The 24,904-nt window shown below is 46.1% G+C and overlaps 1 protein-coding gene across 1 annotated transcript in view; it reads right to left on the bottom strand.

Annotated features, from left to right (window-relative positions):
* The window catches only part of CWC27 (CWC27 spliceosome associated cyclophilin), a 1,032,773-nt gene that overhangs the window by 977,162 nt on the left and 30,707 nt on the right, over nucleotides 1-24,904 (bottom strand). Inside the window, exon 2 of the mRNA XM_078675149.1 lies at nucleotides 20,838-20,934. Coding sequence (XP_078531275.1) covers nucleotides 20,838-20,934 — 97 coding nt within the window. The remainder of the gene's footprint in view (nucleotides 1-20,837; nucleotides 20,935-24,904) is intronic.

Genomic DNA, 24,904 nt, shown 5'->3' with positions numbered 1-24,904 from the left:
CAAGGGCTCTATGTTTTAGTCACTGACACCCCTAAGCTCTGTATTTCTCACACTTTTTCCACCACCCGGAACTAACAAGACTATAAATCCCAGCCCCCCCCCCCCCCCATTTGTACCCTCTCAATACGATATCACCACGGTTGTATTTCCACATTCGCCCTAACTTCCTCACCCAAATAAATGTCCCCGAAAGAGCCGCTGCCGATCTTCCGACCCAGTCGGTATCTGTTCCCGACCCGAAGCTCCATGGCTCCATCGTTCTGATCGGCTCCCGGGGACCCTGAGGCGGCTCCCCGGCCTGTTGGATCTCCCCGGTCCAGAGACTCCTTGTCACCGCAAATACAGTTTTACTTCTTCTGGCACCTTCCCGAATATGCGGTTTTTAGTCCCCGGTTCCGCCTTTTGGACCCAGCAACAGCTGATTGTCTTCTCCCGGATGGCCTGCCTCCTGTTCCCGAGTTTCAACTCTCGCCTCCTCCGGCTCCCCCCCCCCCGGTCAGACCCCGGGCGTCACTGTCCCCATAGCTCACTCGGCCCCGGTAGCGGTGGACTCTCAATGGCCCGATGTATGACTTGCCCGGGCTCCGGGGCTCTTGCTCAGCCACCACTTGCACTGAGGAGCCCTCAGACAGCCCCGGATTACGTTGGATGCCGGCTGCCCCTGCGCCCGATCAGTTCTTTCTACCCGGACTACGGTCAGCCATACTCTGTGACGTCACTTCCCTTGACAACGGCGGACTAAATATTGGGGGAGTTGGGTTAAAAGGAAAAGCATTTCGTTGCACATTATATGCAGTAAGGAAAACATTCACAGATTGTGTGCTGCACCACCACGTATTTTTAGGAACACCATAATGTTTAAAGGCATCCTGCAACAAACATAACCAGCACCGCCTCTCCCCTTCCTCCTCCACCGCCCAGGGACGCACAGGAATGACGGCAAAAACGAAAAAAATAAATAAATAAATAAAACGGGGCGGAAACAGGATACTGAATCCCGCCCCTCCAGGACTCCCTGACCTTCCTCATGGTTGCCAAGGCAATATTTCTAAAAATATTGTCGTGCTACTGTAAGGCAGGTCATGGAGTCCTCGAGAGGCGGTATCCAGAGCAGACACATCTGCTAAACAGGAGCTTTTTCCAATGGCAGGCCTCCGTTTCGAGGGGCCTGCCAATGGAAAAAGGGGGCGTGGCTTCACGCCATACTGAAATCCCCTCCTCACAATATCTCTTGCCTGCAGCAGTGCGTGCGCTGCAACGCAGGCTTCGACCTAAAAATGAATACTGAATCTAGGGAATGGGGTCTGCCAGAAAAATAATTAAACTATTTTTAATAGTTATAAAAAAATCAAGTTCAATAGTGAAGTTAGGTTTTTAATAAATACAAAGGAAAATAATTTTTTAGACTTTTAGAAAGTTACCTTTTCCCTGCCTAAAATTCCTAGAGGCTAATTTCCACTGGCTCTCCAGCTTTTCCCAACCAGTGATGAGCCTTGAACAGGTGTGACAAAAGAGTGAAATGTCTCCCAGGAGCAAACAATAGTCTGACTTGAATAAGCAGAGATGGCTCTTATGAAACACACAGAATATGCAAGGCTGAGGGCTGTGGTCATACTTTTTGACCCTACACTGTCAAATCCTAGTTGACAGGTCTACTGTGTTCACATATAACACTTGAGGCGCACATGAAAGGGAGAGAACAAGGTGCGAAGACAATTCTTGTATCGACAGCCTGGTTCCTGGAGTACCCTGCTTTTCACCTACCAGAATTCTTTCTCTGGGTTTGTTATGGGTGCAGTACCTGCTCCAAACTGGATTTTAGTTTTAGAGGGGGGAAAATAGGAGTACCATAGCACAGTGACTACACACCCTAGCTCTCCGAGCCAAAGTTTAGTAAGGCCAACAACTTTCACCATCCTAAAAATGCCCTGACACATTGCATTTTAGTACCCCACGGCTTATAAAGGAGTGAAACATGCGGGTAAGAAGCTATCCGCAGGCTCTTTAAAGATTTTAGAAAGACAGCCTCACCCACAACTTACCATTGCATGCTTCATCACCGGCAACCATACCACAAACAAGTAGGTAAATATCACTCTGGCAGACTCGGACTATGAAGAGGTTCTTACATAAGCATCTTCTTGGAATAGTGCTGGGGTCCAGAAAAAAAGATCTCAAGGTTTACCTGAAGGATATTTCCTCTATTAGTTTGGTAACCTTCAATATTATTACAAATTACAATTTAGGTGTAAAGATAGAGAACTGTTATGGTTCAGTTACCCCACAAAGGGTTAAGCCAACATGTTTTGTCCGGGTTTACGGCTTTACACGGGTCCACAGTCTTTTTCAGGGTTCTTATATATCCCTGCCGATATATTCATATGTCGGAATTAATAAAAAACACCAAAACATTTTAATTCCGTTAGTAGATTTAATTTGCATTCCATTCAGTAAAAAACTTAAACTTAGGGGCATTGTTAGAATTGGGGGTCTCTAGTTGTCACAGGTAGGTACTTGTGACAAATAGGGACCCTCTCCTCTAGTCAGGGTAAGGGAGAACACTCCTAAAATAACCCCTGCTCACCTCCTTGGTAGCTTGGCACGAGCAGACAGGCTTATCTCAGAAGCAGAGTGTAAAGCATTTGTGAACACATACAGTAACCCAGTGACAACACTACAAATGGGCACCACACAAGGATTTATATAAAAAATAAGTATACTTTATATAGAGTTACCACAAGACCAACAAACGACAAAATTAATCCACAATTCTATTAGAATTCAAGAGATCTGGTTAAAAAGGCTTAAATCAAAGTGCTGTGCGAGTCAGTAGCCCTGTCCGGCTACAGTGTTGTTGGAGTAACACAGGGTCTTACAACTCCAGCGGACTGCGTCGGTCCGGGCCCACTCAAATGTCAATAGACTCAGTCACAGTACCTTTTACTTGATGCGCAGGCACGGACGTGCGAGCCGGTTCCGGTGTTCGGCACGGTGCAGAAAAGAAAGCGTTGCAGGGCACGGTGTCCCTGGATGCGGTGCAGGTAGCGGCCCATTGACAGAGTCGGTAGATCCAAGGCGTGCGTTGCAGGGTGAGACGGTGCTTCGTTGAGGTGCTCCCAGCTTGCGGTGCAGCGACAGACCCAGAGTTCGGGAGCTGGCGTTGATCAGTCCAGATAGCGGTGCGAGTCGGGCAGTGCGTCGCGAAGTGTGCGAGGCGGTGCCCAACTCCAGTGCGTTCACAGGACTCAAAGTCAGCAGCAGTGACCGCATCGGTCAGACCAGTACGTGTCGGTGTAGCGAGGCGTTGCACGTCGCGGTGTCCACCAGTCCCTTTGCAGGCAACGGCTCGGTGACGGCGTAAGGACGGAGTCGGTGAGCTCAGAGCTTGCGTTGTTCGAGGCGGACGTTGTTCGATGCGGTGCCTACAGAACACCGGACCGGTCGTGAGAGACGGTCACAGCTCCCTGCCTCTGTAGCCACTGAAACAGCGTTTCCAGCAGCAATCCACAAAGGCTGGTGAAGTCTACTGGTCCTGAGACTTCGGTCAGGGGGCAAGCTCTCTTCAAGCCCTTGGAGACCTTTCACAAGTTGAAAATAAAGTACACAAAGTTCTTTCTCCTTCCTTTTGCAGTCCGGCAACCACTGCAGGCCAATCCCCCTGTTGTGTAACATTTTAGGACCCTATTGTAATTTTCCCGATTCATGCCCTTATATAGGTATAAATCACCATATCCTTATATAGGCATAAGAATCATTACCATAATTAGACATAGCACATGCAGTCCAAATACGGCAGGGCTACTTCCACTAGTTCCGAAAATCTACAACGATTTCTTGGAAAACTCAGCTTCAGCAGCTAGGGACTTCCCCTTGCTTGAATACTGACTTGTCCAAGATCTCATGGAGTTTTCAAAGAACTGAGACTCTTTGATGACGTTATTATGTCCACCTTTACGTCAATCTCGGCACCTTCAAGGTATAAATATGCCCACACTTGCCATAGCAAACACACAGTGGTTTGGAGCAGTTCGACTATCTACCTGCCCGACACACCCTGCTACTGCAAGTGCCGAAGGAAGCCGACCCTCCAGCAGACGCACTGAGAGAGACGCTGTCTTTTCTCCTGCCGAGAAATCCAGCTCCAGTGTTTCCAAGCTACCCTTGCGGGTTGTTGGGAAATCGAGTCCTGAGCCTGACATTCTTCATTCCAAATCAAGGTACGGAGCTGATTAGACACTAAGAGAAATCTTGGACAGATTCTTGGCAAAAGAATACTACATTTATGCTACACCTCACTTACTCCTTCCCTCATACTAAGCTTAGGTTAGGTACATCGGGGTAGGCGTATTTTAGAAGCACCAGTTGAGTACTTTTAGCCTCTGTTTTATTTATGTATGTATTTATACATCGTTTAGGAACCATACAATGCTCTTACAGTATTATTTTATTCTACTCTTTTTACTGTATGCATTATATTTTGCAACCAGTATTACGATTGTAGCAGTTCATTTCTTATGCTTGAGAAAGAAGACTGTTCAATAAAACCTTTTATTGAAAACGCCTGTCTATCTATTTCTCTGCACCTCTGGTGAAACGAAGCATGCACAATTGACTGAGTGAAATATCTATCTATTGTTTCCACAACTCTGAAGATCAGTTTATTCTTGGGGAAACAAAGTTGTCATGTTTATGAGGTTGTCAGAAACTAATCCCTTCTTGTGAACTCGAGAAAGTTTCTAGTGACCTCTGAGCTAGCTCGCACTCACAATTAAGTTTAATATATTCGATAGAGACCTAGTCGACATAAGTCCTACGTCACATCTATAGGATATATTATTCCAATGCGCAGAGCCTATTGGGAATATAGGAACCACACTACTTTTACAACGTTTGGTAAGGCACTAATTTAACGTTAGATACTAAAGTAACTCAGTTGTGCTTTTCACAGAGACCCCTTTATCCCGTAAAAACTCCAATAGACTCCTGGAGTGGGTTAAATGATAAAATATCCGCCATAACTAAGTAGGACGAAAAATCCTATGTATTAGTTTTTGGTTTTGTTCAACGTTGAAGGATACAGTGTTCCAAAATATGTGCACCTTATCTTTATTTCCTTGAAACTTGCTCTGCAAAACTTTCAACAAAATGTCGATTAGCGACACCGAGAACGGTGGAGCTGCAGGAACTGCAGTCCGACCAGGTTTAGACACCACAGGGTTTAATGAAGATGCCGCGGATGCTATAATCATAACGGAAAATGTGCGGAAAGTCATAGCTATAAAGCTTATAGAAAATGGCCTATCACCAAGAGATGGTAGAGTCATATTTGTCATAGGGGCACATGAATATCGGCAGACAGAGGTATTCTATTTATGGATTATCTTTCCACAAGCAAATCCAACAACACATGTGTTCCACTTCTACAAGATGGAGGAACCTCCAGCGGAATACGCTCCTTTCGAGGACATTGAGATTCCACTAACTTACCAAGAGCTTCAGCTCTGGTTTAAAGGTGCCCTACAACATCAAAATCACATTACCATGCTCGGTCCACTAGGTAGACTAGGAGCAACATGGCTGGTACTAGCTAGCTATACACCACATCCTGCCATAGAACAAATGACAGGTCCAGAACTGTTAGCTCAACTAAAACAATTAATCAAAATACATAGACAATTGGTACAATATGTCATGCGGACTTTAACAGTCCAACCTGCTATAAGAATTCCACAGCACACCCCTCAACAGGGGAACACAAACAAAATTACACCACAAACTATACAATCAGTCATTGGTAAATTGCCCGCAAAAAGGGAAAAAATTTCATTCTGGTTAGCTCAAAAAATTACTCAAATAGAGGCAGTATTTCCGGATAGTACACCTCATGAGAAACACAGGATTTTAACAATCTGTTTACCAATGGGGATCGTACCACACGTGGAGGACTGTGACACTTGGGGTACAGTCTTTGCTTCAATCTACACAAAAACACATGGCGGTAATACCCGACGTCCTGAAACAGATTCAAAATGAATACGGACCAGAACCTGCCTTGAATCTTGGTATGAAATTACTAAAAGATTACAAACAGGTCTCAGCTATCTTATTAGCAGCATCCGTGGCAATCCGCCCAAAATTAAAAGAACTTGATATTACTGAGCAACTGTATGAACTGGCTAGAATATTTGAAATATCCTATGAAGAACAAAGAAGAGATAGTTTGGGTGGGAAACCAGTAAAACCTGAACGGACAGAAAATCCTGACATTTTTTTTTAAATCAAAAACAATCTCACTACACCTAAAAAGAAGTGGGAAAATAGTAGACAGTCACTTCCTAAAGAGAAGCGTTTTCAATCCAGAAGTAGATTTCCTCAAAAGGAGCACTCTGAAAAGAGGTATAACCTTAGAAATAGGGATAATTTAAGAAAACCTGATAGATATTTATTTATTTATTTATTTCGATTTAATATAGCGCGTTATAACCCGGGGGTCTCTAAGCGCTTTGTCAGATACGCACAGCAGACATTCAACAGGGCCATCCGAAAGTTTACAGCCCCATCCAGGCTTGTTGGAAGAGCACAGTTTTTAATTTGTTCCGGAAGCACAGCAGATTAGTTTCTTTCCGTAATTCCACCGGTAGCTTGTTCCAGGCTGTTGGAAGGGTACTAGAGATAGCGCGGCCGCCAACAGTGGCCAGCCTAAAACGTGATTGGGTGAGGAGAGTAGCTTCCGACGATCTTAACCTCCTGCCCGGCCTATAGGAAGTCAGGCGGGCCTTCAGATATCCTGGTGCCTTTCCGTATAGGGACTTGTGTGCAATACAGAGCCCTTTAAACAGAACCCTCTGCTTCACTGGCAGCCAGTGCAGCTCCCGCATAAGAGGAGATGCATGCGTGTTCCTCGGTTTCTTGAAAATGAGCCTTGCAGCGTCATTCATTACAACTTGTAACTTATCCAGAAGTTTTTGAGGCAGGCCAATATATAGCGAGTTGCCATAATCTAGCCTCGCTAAGATCATAGCTGAGACCACGCGCTTCAAGGTTGAGAAGGACAATAGTGAGGAAATTTTTCTTAGCTGTCGGAGAAGGCCAACACAAGTTCCCACCACCACCGTAACTTGTCTCTGCATGGATAGCTTGCCATCCACATGGATGCCCAGGCTTTTTACTACCGCCGCTCGTTTTGGGGGAGTCCCTAATTCTCTTGGCCAGAAGCCATCATTCCAAGGGTTGCCAGCAATAGTGATTGGCAGCACCTCGGTCAGGGTTGATTTTTAGCGAACTCTTAGACATCCAATTAGCTATGTGTCTAAGGATATTTTGTAATCTCGCAAACGCCTCTGGCTCGTCTTCCATTTGGATAACAATTTGAGTGTCGTCAGCATAGTTATAAACCTGGCAGTCCATCTGATTGAGCAGTGAAATCAGAGGCTGTAAATAAATGTTAAATAAAAGGGGTGAAAGGGCGGACCCCTGCGGCACTCCACAGGTAATCGGGGTTGTAGTGGAGACCAAGCCACCTAGCTGTACTCTCTGCGTCCTCCCTTGCAAAAAGGAAGCAAGCCAGGCATGCGCTGTGCCCTGTATGCCGAAATCCCTCAACCGCGACAGAAGTTGCTTATGACAAACGGTATCAAATGCCGCGGAGAGGTCTAACAGCACCAGGGCACCAGGGATTTTTCTGTCTGCTCTGTTCCTCAGCTCATCCAAAAAGGAGAGCATCACTAGCTCCGTGCTATGATTAGCACGAAACCCCGTCTGGTTCGGTTCCAATAAGGCATTCCTCTCCAGATGGTCCACAAGATCAGATAGTACATGTTGCTCAGCTATTTTGGCCAGGAATGGTATTTGAGAAATTGGCCTAAAATTTTTCAGGCAATTCACATCGGCCCCCGTTTTTTTTAATAATGGAATCAACCGAGCTTCCTTAAAGGCCATCGGAACTTGCCCTAGTTGTAGCGATACGTTAAGGAGAGTCAAGACCTCTTCCTCTATACCCGGCATTGCCAGTTTGAACACTTCTGGTGGACATGGGTCAGCCTGGGAGCCCGACTTAACCCGCCCCATAAGCAATGTCAACCTGTCCTTCGTAATCAAGGGTAGGGTAGTGAGTGGAATATCCACTGGCTTCTTAGCTGGGGTAGGCTGTGGGGGGCAATCAACCGTGGGGGTGAGAGCGATTTCCGATATGAGGTCTGTGATCTTACTGGAAAAGAAATCTTGAAATTTTTGACAGTCCACTTGCGTGAACTCCGGACTCTGCTCCTTAGTTTTCCTGAGTTCCGTTATGACTCTAAAGATTTCTTTTTGAGGATCCTTAGCTGTAGCAATCCTCTCCTCAAAAAATTCAGCCTTCCTAGCTGTAATCGCCTTTTTATAGCTCGCTAGTTCCTGTATATAAGAACTCCGGGCATTTAGGTCGTAGGTTTTGCGCCAAGCTCTCTCTACTTTACGTAAGGCCCTCTTCTTCTCCCTAAGAGATTCATTATACCAGGGGGCCCCGGATCCTCTATCCACTAGATTCATCCTTCGAGCTGGCGCCACATGGTCGGTGGCCTTTCTAAGTCTATCGGTAAGTGCCTCAAGAATGGCATCCGGATTATCTTCCGGAAAATTAAAAGGCGGATTGGCTAAGAGATGAGCTACCATTTTGCTTCCATCGATATTTTTCCACTTTCTTACCTCCCTCCATCCTTCTGCGGGCTTCACTTTCTGTATGTCCAACAAGATGTCACCTCTCACTAAATGATGGTCCGACCATGCGCATGGCTGACCAACTGTATGTCCCTGCACCGGAATTGAGGTCCAAACCAGGTCAAGAGTATGACCTTTAACATGTGTCGGGCCCTTCACTTGTTGAGCTAACCCCAGTGACGACAAGGCCTCGTCTATCTGGTGGGCCTGCCCTTCTTTCGGGACTTTTTCCCAATGGAAATTAAAATCCCCCATGATGACCACATTATTGTACCTTGAACGTACATCCTGGGCTAGCCTCAGAAATGCTTCCGAGAAGTCTGGCGACGCCCACGGAGGACGGTACACTACCAAAATGATTATACAAACTGTCCTCAATCTCAGCTTGACACCCAACACATCGGCGCCGCCCATACTTTCGGCCAAAAATCTTTCGCTCTGCATGTAATTTGCAGAAAATAGGGCCACCCCACCCCCTCTCTTATCATCTGATCTATTATGGTATAAAACTGAAAAGTTAGCCGGTAATGCGGCTACTAGATCAGGCTGCGAGGAGTCCTCAAGCCACGTCTCTGTTACTCCCAGCACATCCAAGTCCCCGACCTCCAGTAGTGAGAACACCTCCAAATTATGTTTCTGGAGGGAACGGGTATTTAGGAGGCCATAATGCAGGACACTGGCTTTATGCGCCGGGTTCCGGCTTGCCCTTACTACAGGAGCCCTCAGCAACCCTTCCCGGTGAAGTGAGGCCATGCACCCCTCACTGGGTAGTATATTGCCCAGGTTGGCCTCCAACAACTCACCTCTACTATAGATGGTACGTGGACCAGGGGTCGTGGCCCCGGGTCCCGGTTGGTCCCGGATGAGCACAAATGGGCTCGCCTCTGGCGAGCCTCCGGCGCGCCCATGGCGCGCTCGCTGCGCGCGTGCGCGCTTGCATGTGGCAGGTTTAAATAGCGTCCTATCGGCCTAGCGCGTCAGCCAGCAACTAGCCTGCTGACCAAGATATCGCCCACAGCCGGCACTTCCTCCCCCAAGATGGTTCCCGCCCGAAAGAAAGTAGCTAACGACCCGCTATAACAGCGGTGCAGGTAACTATTAGAGTGCAAGTATGTCCTAGCACCATTCCCCGATAAAACAGGTAGAAGCAGCAGCAAACGGCTCTAAATGCCGAAAATTAAAATTTACACAAGCGTGATTAAAAGCGCAATGTGTACGCGCAAGTGCACCAGAAATGCCTCTTTTAAAATTGAAATGAGCCTTTCAAACTCGCAGCGCCTACCTTACAGGGAGAACACCCCCCAAGGACTGTCTTAAATAGCGTCCTATCGGCCTAGCGCGTCAGCCAGCAACTAGCCTGCTGACAAAGATGTCGCCCACAGCCGGCACTTCCTCCCCCAAGATGGTTCCCGCCCGAAAGAAAGCAGCTAACGACCCGCTATAACAGCGGTGCAGGTAACTATTAGAGTGCAAGTATGTCCTAGCACAATTCCCCGATTAAACAGGTAGAAGCAGCAGCAAACGGCTCTAAATGCCGAAAATTAAAATTTACACAAGCGTGATTAAAAGCGCAATCTGTACGCGCAAGTGCACCAGAAATGCCTCTTTTAAAATTGAAATGAGCTCAATGCCCACAACACCGGCGGTGGAAAGGACAGGGTCCAGCAACAGCGGGGGCGGGGGGAAAGCTACAGGCTGCCCCCAACGCGTACCTCTCTCTTTCTCAAATCCCTCAGGTCCCACAGGTTCCTCAGGACCCGCAAAATGCCAGCCAAACCAACCAACAATCTAGGCGGGGCGCCTTTGCCAGCGGCAAAGACCGTGGGCAATAGTACAATAGTGCCCCACGTGTGTCCCACCCGCAAGACTGCCGCCCACCAGCAACAGCAGACAGCGGGATTGACTAACGCTGATGCCGGCTCGCTCGCTGGTCTCGCTGGTCTTGGCTCTCAGCGGTGTCTCACTACTCGCTGCTTGCGGTAATGGCGGTAATGCCGGCACACAGCTCCCGGTATTCCGGCCGCCTCGATTCCGCAGCCGCGCTCTGCTGCTTTCTTTGCCCGCTTTCTTTGCCCACTCACTCAGCTCCGCACCCCACGGCGACTCTTGGCGGGAGCGGTTGGAGCAGAAGCGGCTCACTTGGCTCGGCTCTGCTACTCGATTCACAACTGCTCTCGACTGCTTCTCGATACTGATATACGCTCCTCTCGCAACTTTCAGACTTCCTCGCAGAAATCCGAAAGAAGAGGACGATCAGAACACAAAGAAGAACGCGTGAAGTCCAAACACTATCAACACGTTCCAAAAAATAAGAAAACTCAAGTCACCAAAAAGAAGGTAGCAAGTATTAAAATCAGACATGCTGAGGATCTTGAGGACACAACTCAAGAACGGGGAGTGGGCCCAGACAATGCTGGACAGTGCAGCAGAGGTCACCCAAGCTCGCAGGATCCTGAAGGATCATCTGGAGACAGTGGATCTGAATGAATGCATTCAAGTTGAAACTGCAGATACCAGGGTTAGTGTACCACACAAGTTATATGAAGTCACACTTCGAATAGAGGGGGACATTACTAGGAAAATAAAAGCACTCTTTTGGGAAAAACTATCAAAGGGTTATGACATTCTTCTGGCTGAAAAAGACTGGCCACCTGAATTTATCAGGGAGTGCCCACATGGCGAAGAGATCATTATGCCAGCCTTCTCAAATCATATTCCTATTCATAAAAAATACACCTATGCCAGAAAATGGGCTGTGGCTCAGGCTCCAGCATTATATAAAAATCATGTGGGATGGGATGAGGACTCTCCTCATCATAAGATAAAGTTAAAAAAAATCAACCGACTGCTCAGAGGCAGTATCCAGTTAAGCAGGAAGCTAAAAAACAGGTCAGGGAGATCTTGGGTCAACTTGAATACCAAGGGGTGATTGAAATATGCACCTCATCCATGAACAATCCTTTGTTTCCTGTCTCCAAACCAGACAATACATATCGTCTAGTCTTGGATTACAGATATTTAAACTCCTGCTGCAAAACGTTAGCAGTACAAAACTCACACAGTACAGCACTGATGAATAACATTGTTCGCAAAAAATACAAAATGACATTAGATATTTCAAACGGTTTCTTCTGTCAAAACATTGCTCCTGAAAGCAGGTACTTGACCACTTTCTCAATAATGGGGACACAACAACACTTTTGTCGTCTCCCCCAGGGATTCAAGAACAGTCCTGGATTATTTTCAGCCAGAGTAACAAAGCTACTACAAACGTATGATGATGAGGCATTATATTAGGTCGATGACATCTATCTTACAGATGATGATTTGGACAGGCACTTGACCAGGGTGAACACCATAATAATTGGATTCGTCTCTGAAGGGTATAAATTCAACTTAAAAAAATCTAAATTTTGCCCACATCAACGTCCTATTCTTAGGATACGAACTTTCAAGTGAAGGCAAGAGCTTGGCTGAAAACTTTTTAGAAAAATGTGCGCTGCTCCAACCTCCAAAAATGCTGAAAAACTTACAGTCAGTTCTAGGATTCATGAATTTCGGAAGAACTTACATTCTAAACTACGCAGAGAGGGTTAAACCTCTCTACGAATTAATCAAACCTGATTTCAAACAAACTAATTGGACACAAAAACACACAGAAATTATGCGTTCAGTGCATACAGACATGTTAGCAACAAAACATTTACAAACACGCGACAACGTACGCAACCTTGTAATCCGAATCATCCCAGGAAGATGCGGATTCACATACCTAACCTTCAATGAAGGTGAAAAGGTACCAATACCTTACAAATCACACTTGTACACACAAGCTGAAATGAAATTCACTTCAACAGAAAAAATTCTGACAGTGGTTCAGACTGCAGTGGCAAGAGAAAGAGCACTCGCGCAGGGAAAACGCATAAAAATCATTACTCCTGTACCTGCCTTAGAGGCAGTGACAAAGGCAAGCATTCCGAATGCAAAAGCTTTACATCCAAGATGGATACAATGGGTTAATTCTCTTGCTGCGATAGACGTAGAATACGTTTTTGATCCTTACTTGAAGACACAAGAATGTCTCCAATACAAACAAGAATGTCCTCTGCTCACTGAAATTCTGCCTCTAGAACATTACGGCTGTATAATATATACAGACGGATTAGCACAGCCCGCAATTGGGGGAAAACAAGCTTATAGTGCAGCGTGCGTGATTGTTAAAGGTCGCTGGCGCAATGGTAAATTCAAAACTCAATCACTAGGAGACTGTACAGCTCAGCGAACTGAACTCCAAGCTTTCAAAATGGCGCTGGAAAATACCGATCGCGAATTCCCCACACTCATAGTGTGCGATTCGTATTACTGCGTCCAGTCTTACAATGAATATCTGCAGAACTGGGTTCATAGTGGTTTTAATGACGCAAAAGGTGGCACAATCAAGCATAAAATGCTTTGGGTATGAGTAGTTCTTTTGCAGAAAGAACTACAAAAGACTCACATGATCCATACACTGAGTCATCAGCGTGATGGCGTTCACGTTGAAGGGAATTCGTTGGGTGATAAAGCCGCAAAGGCAGCTGTGCAAACGGCTTCCATAGCTGCAATCACTCGTTCAAAAACTAAAATAGACAGCGAAATAATGCAAGCTGTCACTGCTTCAATAAATGACAGTGGTAAAACATTACCAAAAGGCTTTCCACTCAAGTACTCATATATAACTGATGCGAATAATGTTCCATTTGCTCGAATCCCTGGAGTGGAGGATAGAGTAATCCCACACATGGAATATAGATTAGGACTAATTTTAGCAGCACATGAACGGCTTGCCTCTGCACACGCAGGTGTTTCTGCCACAGTTTCATTATTAAAACAGCAATACTGGTGGCCGCGCATGAGGAAACAGACCAGAAACTATGTTTTGGAATGTGAAATCTGTCAGAAAATGAAAGTTTCAACAGTGAAACGCCCAGCGCTGACGTCCCTTCTAATTTCAGATAAACCATTAGTATGTGTTTACCAGGACCACTACGGTCCCCTTCAGAGGGACGGTAACTATAAATACATCATGGTCGCAGTGGATTCTTGCACAAGATTCATTTTGATGTGGCCTCAGCGCTCGGCTGATGCCCGAACGGTTATAAAAGATTTGCGAGTCTTTATCGGTACATACGCAATCGGCACGCTACATTCTGTCCAGGGTCCTGCGTTTAGCTCTAGGGCTTACAAGGAGGCCAGGGCCAGTTTGGGCGTTGCATTGCCGTTTTCGAGTCCATTCCATCCTGAGGGAAATTCGGTTGTGGAGAGAAAAAAACGTGACATAAAGCAATCTATAACAGCTAGAGTATTAGGTTCGGGTGATGGGTGGGTCAAAAATCTAATAAGTGTCCAACGTAGTCTTAATAACCTGCCAAGAAATTCTCTGGGTGGAATCACTCCATATGAAATCCTTTTTGGTACTAGAATGTTGGTTCAAGACCTCGATCGTCATACTTCAGAGGTGGAACAAAAACCCTTTGATATCAAAGATCGTTTGGCTGTTTTACAGGACTCAAATGAAACAAGAAGAAGTCTAAGCAACCACAGCGAAAAGCCAACGACCACTGAAGAAAAAAAACCCTGTCCCAGCAAGACCTGTCTGAATTCCAAAGATTGGGGATCTGGTCAGAGAAAAAATTGCGGACAAGAAGGAATTTGGGCCTTCTTACAGAAAACCAGTACCTGTACTAGCAGTCCATAGGTCAAGAACAGTGTTACTGCCGCCCCTTGCTGGAAGAAAGGAGAACCGGTCTGTATCAATTGACCTGCTAAAACCACATCACGTGGCCGATAATAAGTAGTAGGCCCAGTGGACTACCAAGATGTAGCAGACGACCAAATCTTGCTACTATGCGAGAGGTTCAAACTGAAAGACTCATCACGTTTGAAGATTCTAAAGTGAGAAAAGAAGGACTATGCAATAAAGCCATGGAACTTGTGCCTCTTGAAACCCAAATTACAGTTTGTGAAGAAACTCCTGTCTACAATGAAGTAGCATCTGACTATACAAACATGTCAAGGGAACAAGCAGCTCCAGCGATTTCAAATAATCCGGATGCAATAACAACAATTGACAGAACTGCCTCTGGCTATTTCATCAACTTCGATACCTTTTCTGAGGATCCCAATGAACCTGAAACAGCACAGACAAACAAAACTTTCAAGGAACAATTAACGGAACTTGGTCAAGAGCTTGCAAATACATATCTGGTTTCACCATGGGTTGAATTTTGGATTGGGTTAGGTGTATTTTATCTCCTGCTATGGCTCATTCTTGTTTTAGGTTTGGGAAAGCTGATAGATGGAAAATGCATTAAAATGGACACAGCAAGTAAGAACATCAACTTGCTCCTGAAACCACACAAATCATCTCATCGTGAACAACGAGACCTGTCATTAGTGAACATCACAGCGGTCCCACTACCTGGTGGAATAGCATGGGATAGTACTGATTATGACATTTATGGCCCTGTCGAGCTGCTGAAATTCCACACCAATTTAAGGTTTCCTTGAGTGGTTTCGTTTCACCTAGTACATTTTCTGATGATTGGGACTTTGAAACTGTTAATAACATGATGGCAGATTTAGAAATGTCATCGAAATTTGCAAAACATGAATACTTAGAAGATTCATCAAATAACGAAGAAATGTATTGTTTTAAACATTTTGGTCATCATTATTTGCACAAATCTGCAAACCCTAGAAATGTTTTAACTTATAATCAATGGGAACATTGTACAACACCTCCAAAAGGTAGCTCTAAAACATAATATAGATTTTTTTTTTTATATTTTACAGGTTTTATTGTCATAAACGCAGAGTTTTTACTTCAAAAATGTTAATAAGACACGCATGAAAAGTATGTTGTCAAACACTAAACCAATTTATTCTGCGGCCTTTTATGCTCAATTATCCACATTAGGCTTTAACCCCTTGCGTGCTCCCGTTGGCCGACGGGAGCACTACCTCCCTAGTGCTGCCAACGGCTGACGGAGCCCCGCCCACCTAATAGAACGCCTGCACCGCGGCGGAAAAACCGCCGCGGTTAAGGCGTTAACTTTTGGAAAGAAAACATTGAGATAAAAACTGTTTGGGGCACAAAAGACTGGCAGGTAGAAGGTTTAGAAGCATTATTCAGAATCTGCATCATCCCAGAGAAAATAATGTTCTTAACTGAAACTGTTCAACAGACATCTTGTCTTGGCCTGGCTAAGATAAAAGATTTAAACAAACCGTCCATACCTAAGCCCACACCGGACAGTAATTTAACTTCAGATGAGGAGGTAGACGTAAATTATATTCTTCTACAAAACAGAACAAATCCTGAATGGAAAAAATGGTTAATCTGGCCCACAGACACGAATATCTGTCAAGATAGATTCCTGAACAAGACACAATGGTTTACAGTAACACGGCCAGATCCAAGATATATCCAGAAACAACATCCAGGGATAATAACAACTTACAGTGTAGGAAAACTGTGCCTTGAATGGTAACAAAATTCTACACTTCCGGAGATAAAACAACACTTAACTATACTTAAAGATGGCGTTAATTTACGAAAATTCTTACTTGGTCCTCGCAAACCACGTCATAACTGTTTCATATACGCCGGTATATACGGTGCTTACAATTAAGCATGGAAAGTGACGCAAATGGAAACAGCTGAAAGAATACGAGAAATTGATCGTATTAAAAAGCGCTCTCTGTAGTTGACAATGGGTTAACAACTCTGTCGTCCAGAATTTATTCTTTTGACAGCATTGTATCCTCTGCCATAGACATAATGGAACAGGACTTGCTAATGTTACAACATGGTCAGTCTCAATTACGTTCTATAATGCTGTTAGGCTGGACGTTACAAAACCTTCGTTCTGGCTATGTGCCTTGGCGTCTAATCAACACTATGTCATTGTTTACTGTATTTAACCTTACAGATAAACAAATCTCTTGGGCACAGAGGGGAGCAGACTATACGATGCTGAGCATAGAAAAACTGGAGAGATTACCATTGACCGTTTCTGAGAAACCATCAGTTGAATGGATGATATATGGCACGATACCAGTGACGATTTTCCAGTTTCAATTTTGCTTAAAACATATACCAGTAGGCCTGTATGAAAGCTTGGGTAAAGAATACATAAAGTCGACCTGAGATTTACCATACACACACAAATGTTGGAGTAGGGAAAAGGAGGTATTTCTTAGTGGAAAAAACTGTAAAACTACACTAAGCGGTACACTTCTGTGTCAAGGCATTAATTTACATGGAGCCTGTGAGGGTTCATCAAACAACTTATCATGCCACCTGCAGGGTTCCCAGACAGCGGTGATAGGTCCAATTTTTAAGAAGCTTTCCAATGGAAGCTACATAATGCTCAATGATCACAGCGGTTGTGGAATGATGCCAGGGACAGCATATCTGGTCCACGTTCCATTTGCTGAGTCAAGGCTTTAATGATTATAACCCAGAGTGATCTACCGCAACAAACAGAACCTAGCTGTAATGCTGTGCCGAAGTCATCTAGAAACTGGATTCCACTGTTGTTCGTCCAATTGGGCTCATTATAGCCTTGACTCCTCAAATGGAACGTGGTCCATCCCAAAAACTTTTTGCCCTGATGAAGTTCCTTCAAAGGGAACGAAACATGTTGGGTCTTGTGTGACTTCATCCCTGGTGCTGCCTCAACTTTTCTCTAACAATATGGTGCAGCCCTGCATTTCCTCCTGCGCTGGCACTAAACTTAGCAGCCTAGCGCCAAACCAGGCACCCCTGCACCATAGAGCAAGGGCGTCTGCGTTGAGGGGAAGATTGTTTATACGCAGGAAGATCTTCACTCCTGCACATAAACAATCTTTAAATTACTTTTTTTTTTTACTTTTATGTGTGCTGCTTAAAGCAGCACACATTGAAGTTGCATTTGTTTTGATTGTTTAATTGCTGGAAGGCTCACCTTCCTGCACATAATCAATGGCAATTTTCTGTTTTTATGTGTGCTGCACAACACAGCACACATGGAAACAGAAAAAAACAAGACCTGTTTAAGACCAGGTTTTCCAAAGCTGCCAGATAAGATGTCAGATAAAATGCTAAAAAGGGGGATACTTGCAGTACTAGAGGGAGAGTCTCAAGCATTCGGAACCAGCCTGCAACTGCGGGAGAAATGAGCCAAAAATCTATTGTAGTCCAGGTGTTGTGCTGGCCGAAGTAATGTGTGTAGTCTGTCGGAGTGGGGTTATGCTCGCGCCAGATATCTAAAAGCGAGAACTGCTCACACATTTTTAATAGGGCGCGTCAAGACCGTGGTTTAGTGTCAGGAGATACAGAGGTACTGTCCAACCCAAGATTAAGGAGCAAATTAAAGTCCCCACCCACCAGTAATAGCTTAGTCAACTGGGTGGTCAAAGTGTGAAAAAAGTCAGGGGAGTCCGTGTTTGGGGCATAAACACAAACCAGGGCAGTCCTCTGACCCACTAGAGAGCCTGTGACAGTAATGTACCTACCCTCTGCATCACGCAAAATAGTGCCAAGACTAAAGGGGATCCTTTTGTGAATGAGAATGACTGTGCCCCTGGCGTAATTGCTAAAATTGGAGAAGTATCTGTGTGCTCCCCAGCTGGCACCGAAGTGTGCTGCATCTGTTTTGGGTAGGTGAGTTTCCTGCAAGTATGCGATGTCAATCTTGTGTTTCATAAGGTATTGTATCACCTGCCGTCTTTTGCGGTTGTCATGAGCCCTCGTACGTTCCAGGACGCCAGGGTCAGACTGGAGGGGTCCTCTATGTTACCCGGTCTAGCCATAAGATGGACGTGACAGACCAGACATAGCACAGCAGTGCTAAAGAAAAAGAATTTGTGACAGTGAACATATCAGCAACCAACGAATAACATATATGTGAACCTGATCCACACTCCTCCTCATCCCCCACCCAGCCTCTCTTTGAACAGAGTGAGACCAATGGCTAACAAATAATAGAACATGGAGCGCAAATTGACTTTATACTTAAATGACAGTCCCCAAAAACTGAACCCCAGTGTATACAAGAACAGTCCCAAGGGATACACCATAGGGGGGTGGCAATGCAATGGCAATCAAACAGCCAAGTGAAGGATCATACCAGGATGCATAACGTTTTCCTTATAAGTCTGTCAGCAGGGAGACAGGAGCAGTCAGGGAATGTTAGCCGGTGCCGGAGCTGGAAAATAGGTGTGTACTAGCGTCAGAGCCACTATGCGGGGGAGAGGGACTCCCACCACCCGCCGAGGCCTGATTGTTATTTTGTTAGAATGCTTGGCAGAATTTCTTGACCTCAGTAGGAGTGTCAAATATGCGAGCCCTGCCTCCCACATCCACATGCAATTGAGTGGGTAAGCCCTAGGTTTCGGAGGGCAGTTTTCATCCCATTGTACTTACGACGGGCGTCCTGCACCATCATAGTGAAGTCCGGGTAGAGGGACAACTTAGTACCCTGCCAAACAATGTCCCCACGTTACCTAGCCAGTCGCAAAGCCAAGTCTTGATCACGAAAGTTCAAGAGACGTGCGATGATGGGTGTAGGTGGGAGACCTGGCTTAGGCCGTGAGCCCAATGATCTATGTGCTCTCTCCACCACAAAACCAGAAGCGAAGGACTCCTTGCCAAAGATATCAGATAACAGTTTTGTCCATAAACAGGTCCATATGACCAGTGGCAGTGGTCTCCGGAACCCCCAGGATGCGGATGATGATGCGTCGACTGCGCGCCTCAAACTCCTCGTTTTTGATTGCCACATCTTTGAGGATACGTTCGACCCGTTCCAATCTTTTAATGGATTGAGCAGTCCCGTCCTCTATGTCCGAGATGCGTGCCTCCGCCACGTCGAGTCTCCTGTCGTGGACTTGAATTTTAGCCCCTAAGCTGGCAAGATTCTTGTCAAGCGCATCGAACCTACTATCCAGCGCCTTGAAGCCAGCCCTCATTTCCTGTAGCATGGAGGTGGTGACAGCGGAAGAGTCTCCTGGCAGTTCCGTTCCTTGAGCATTTTCCGCCATGCTGGTACTCTCTGAAGGGGCCCTTACTACATGCTTTTCAAAGGGGAGGGTCTCTTGTTTAGGATCTTTGCGGCCCATGCCATGGAGATGGTCCACAGAGGGTGAATTGGAACAGATTTTTTCCAGGCAGTAGGAGAGGGGCGTCGTGGCAACAAACAGCGAATGAAGCCGAGCAAAATTGTGGGATTCCATGGAGCGAAGAAACGCTTATTACTGGGGTGACAACGATGCGCAAGTTTGTGTGTGGCGGCAGCAAATGTTAAATCATCAGCGCCTTTATTCAGCAAAGAGGGCCTGTGTTGTGCCGGTGGCCTCACTGTCAAGATAGAGCGCACCTCAGGAGCCTGCCGTGGACTCAGAGTCAGGGGGCTGGCCCAGGGATACCGCACTCATAGCCGTCCCCACACAAGTCTGTGCTCAGAGTTGAAGAGCAATCCGCTGTGTAGCAAACAGTTTAGTGGCCTGGGATTCCTGACCAGTGCAGCTCGATGTTGAAGGGGGCCAGCAAGGCAAGAGAGTATGTGGTCACCAGCACAAAGGCCAATTCTGATTTCAGTGTCTAGCCAGGGGAGGATTGAGCAGCAAACCAGTGTTCCTTGCAGGATGTCCTTGGGAGCCAGGTGGGCGCTTCACTGCTAAGCGAGGCTGTTCGGCACGGCAGGCAGCGAGGCCCCCCCCACCAACATTGCTCAACTCCACCTCGCGCCCCCGCTTGCCCTGGTGCACTCTGCTTTGGTCTTCAAGCGGGCCCTGTCCCCGCTTGTAAGCTGGATGGCAAGGGGCGCGAGTAAGCAAAAAGGGAGGCGCTAGACGTGGCTGCTCCCGAAGCCACAAAAGCAGGGAGAAGGGTGGAATCACTGCCGCCCCGCTATGCCCAGTTACTCACCGCCATCGCGGGCCCGCTCCCGATCGTAGTGCTCTGCCGCGTCTCTCAAGCCTCAGCGTCGGCAGTGTGAAAATGCTCAGCATTGGAATACTACAGACTGTTGGTCAAACATTCATAGGCAATCATAAATATCAACAAACATACAGAAGGCAGCCATTTCCAATAAAAGGTGAAGTCATCCATGTATTACCTTCCATACATAGTTGAATGTAGTTCCTACAAGCCTTTGGAGCTTCTTTTGACCAAAGTTCAATGTCAATATCACCAGCTGTAGTTTTCAGCAAGACCTATTGAACAATGGTATCATTAGTTTGCAAAAAATATTGAAATTACTCCAGTCTGTTCATAAAGAGACCGAATACAATTATATTCTCTATAAAAAGATATAATCATTATACATTTGCAAAGGCTTACAAACCACAACAAGAAATTATTTTTCACCTAGTGATTAACTTTAAATTAGAGCAGAATTAACAAAAAAAGGATTTGCATGAAGCCATTTCATTGCTGGTGGACAAGAGAAAGTGGCCATAGACTAGTAGTCTACAGGAATACTCTGTGCACATTCATTTATATTCACCTGCCCACAGATATCAATAGCTACACTTTCAGCAACATGAAGCAGGTGGGTACCCAAGTGTAAAATCATCAGACAAATTTCATTTTTTTAATTTCCAAGCTTCCCTTTCAACCTCATATTTATCTATCACACAACAATTTCCAGTGTTAGAAGAATAACCTGAAAATGAAGTGGAAAAATGGAAAACAAAACAATTAAGTCCAACTTCACCAGATCCACAAAACTCTCTTGCCCGCTTACACACAAACACCTGTACAGTTCCACACCCAAACACTGAGCTGCTCTGTGAGCAGACTAACATGGGGGTGGGTACATCCCCTATTATACCACCTTCCAGTGGGAGGGGGCATGAGCCTGTCCCTGGTTGGCTGAGTCCTCCCATCTGCAAGATGGCGGGGACTGAGAGTTGTGCTTCACCTCGCCTCCCCCACCTGAGGGATGGAGTTGGCCAAGGTGGGCACTCTTCTCTTCATCAATTGTTTTCCCCACCGTTTTCCCGCCCAAAGTGGAGGTCAGAACCACTGGGAACCAGTTGCTTAAAGCAGCAAGTGGCCTGGGGAAGCTCACAAAGGCGGCAAGCCTTTGAAGCTTCCCCTTCGTGAACCCTACCCATCCTAGGGGAGAAGACTTGGCACCTCGTCCCAGGATGTGCATTGTTTCAGGCCCCAGAGAGCAGCAGGCTCTTGACCTAAGGGTCCAGAAACCTGTCTGGTGGTGGCAGCTGAAAGCAGCCACTCAGTGTGGACACTAGTGGTAGGTTAGTTTTCAGGGGTCATCTCTAAAATGACCTAAATCCAGAAGGTTTCCCCAAGCGCGACCAGGAGCTGGTAAGAAGATCCGACCCCAAAAAGGCAGCCCTGCACCCGACGCCCCACGGCCTTGGGTGCCCAAACCGACGGTGCCTAACCAACCCTTAACTTCCCAACTTACCTCTCGAAGTGGTTGTCGTACACAGAAGATCTTCATCCCCAAGCCTTCAGTGCCCTTGCAAACCGGAGGTGCCCCATTCAAAACAACAGGGTGCCAGACGTCAAAACAGCACTCTGCACCCGGCCGCCCTAGTGCCGATAAGGGTGCACTTTTGGTGGTACTTTGTTTCCCCATTTGCACTGAGCTAAAGTCCAGGAGCTTTGCTCCCACAACCAAGTGGCCTACTAGTCAGCAGCCACCAACGGGATGCCCACTATCCCCCATTGGTTAACTTTGGGACTCAGCCCTCTGCACCCGGCTGCCCTAATGCCACTGAGGGTGTACCAAGAGTGCATCCTTGACCCTGGGGGACACCTGAGTCTACCCCCAGAACCTCACCTTCCACTACCAAATACTTATCTTTAAACCGATAACACTATTTTCCTGCATAGGATAACATTGACTGTTTTTCTTGGAAAAGTTGTGGTTCTGAAATTCTGGACCCTACTGTTGTCCCGGTATCGAGGTCCGATACCCGTGTCCCGAAACATCAACGTACCATGACGAATTTGGTATCGACGAACCGATAATGATTAGGACATCATCCCTATGCATTTGCATCATGATCCAGACATGCTAACACCCCCGAATCGTAGTTTCCGTCCCGACCCCTCAGACACCATTTTGTAAACGGTATCCATCTTGTGTCTTGCCCTCATGATAAGTCAATTAAAGGTCGAGCTTGATCTAAAAGGACACATCCACCTTCCCTGACTTCCCCTGACCTGTCCCAACTGACTCCCTTGCCTCCAGCCAAACCTGTTTGAGCAGCTCCTCGCCCAGTGGCCAAACACGATAGCATCAATGCACAACATACCACAAACCATTCACCACTTACAGATCATGTTTTCTACACACATACACACCTGTCCACGCTCCCTGTTTATGGCCAGTTTTATGACTAGGAGGTGCCTTCTTTTATTGAGGTTTCACCGATATCTGATGGGAGTTCCGGGCCTGGCTAGGTAATCTATCACGAATTGGACATCTAAAATACGGGCTTGCCTACATGACTTCGCTCTTTGTATTTTTGTAGAAATATGTGTATAGCCAGATCATAAACTCAAGAATTCTTGCCTGCAGCTATTATTTTTGTATATAAGGAGAAGGCTGGTTCTGTAAAAATGAACAGTCTCCTGAGAACACATGACCCGTGTTTGTCGTGCTTCTAGGACACCTGTTACTTGGTAGCTATCAATAAAACTTGATCTCCGACTGCGACTAGAAGACTCCGTGTTTCTGTGGTCCGAAACAAGGGGGAACTCAGAGGTCTTCGGGTGTTATTCCCTGACACCACCGGGTTCTTAAAAACCCGGCACCTCAGTTGGCGCCCAACTCGGGGCTGTATCAAGCGGCGACGGTCCAAGCCAGATGTTCGTGAGGAGCTTCGTGTGAAAATTCCGGAGGACGGCCAGCCACTTCAGCGACCCCTGTATGTCGACGTGGTTCCGAAGGTCTTTGCTGCGAGGTTCCCCGCGTCCCGACGGCTACGAAGGACTGCTGCCCTGACTATCGCCTTGTTTTGGACCCAGTGATCCTTGGTAGAGCAAAACGATAGACGAGTCTTCTAGCGACGTCACCGATCTTCAAATACTTCAGTTAAGTATAAGTGGAGCGTCTCCCAGTCCTTAGTTTGTCCTTAGTTTTTGGTATCCTTGAGATACGCTTTGATTTGGTACTTGCAAGCCCCAAAGCCGAAGGACTTGTGTATTCACGAGAAATATCGTAACAGATAATCCTTTGAAGTTTGAAGCTAGACTAGTGAGCAAAGATGCCTGGTTTTAGCAGACTTGGAAACTTGTTTTGTCTTGGTTGTAGTAAGGACTCCCGATTAGAGGATTCCTGTCCGGTTCCTCCGATTGGAACTCCAACATACGAGCTCTATGTAAAGCACGGCGTAGGTCCTATCACATATAATGAAGTGTGGATAAAATACACCCGCAAGGATGGTGTTTTAAAATGGCCCCAATATGGTAGTTTCGACTCAGAAATATTAGATAACCGAGAGGTCAAATTATTTAAGAGAAAAGCCCGGCCGGCGATGTTTGACTCTTTCCGCTTATGGCGCAAAGAAGCCAAACAGAAAGAAATAAAATTAGCAAAAAAGAATAAGAGAGGTATGTCAATGGTGCAAGCTGCCATTGCATACAGGGATAACGAGGAAGAGCAAGAAAGCGAACAAATGCTTAGGAGCAAGAAACTAGCAGTAGATAAATGCTACCCGATGTTACCAAATAAGGGACAAGGTCAAGAGGAGAGATCTGAGAAAGATCCATTGATGTCCCACTTATTAAACTCACCTCCACCGTATGCGTTAAACGCTACTACAACACCAAAGCATTTTACTATACCGCGCCCCGGCGCACGTAACCCAGCTCTTGCACGAACGCCAGCTCCTCTTCAGCTGGTTTCTACTTCTGCGGCGCAGCCTTCTCAAGGGCCGCCATCTTTGCTACATACTCCATCTACTTCTACGACTTTGCCTACAGCTCCAGCTATTGTCTATGATACTACGTCTGCTACTACTTCAGCTTCCTCTGCTATTGCCTCTACTTCTTCTTTGCCTCAGCCTGTTTTTTCCGATACACTTGCTCCTCCGCAAGGTTCTCCTTCTATTAGACAAAGAGTGACAGGTACCGTCACTGGTCTGCTTTCACCTTTCTTCGGGTCGCCTAAAACGACCCCTAAAACAGAACATAGACAGTTAC

Source organism: Lissotriton helveticus, chromosome 2_1 (assembly GCF_964261635.1).
Source record: "Lissotriton helveticus chromosome 2_1, aLisHel1.1, whole genome shotgun sequence".
NCBI classification, from domain to species: domain Eukaryota; kingdom Metazoa; phylum Chordata; class Amphibia; order Caudata; family Salamandridae; genus Lissotriton; species Lissotriton helveticus.
This window is presented reverse-complemented; position numbering and strand designations above follow the sequence as displayed.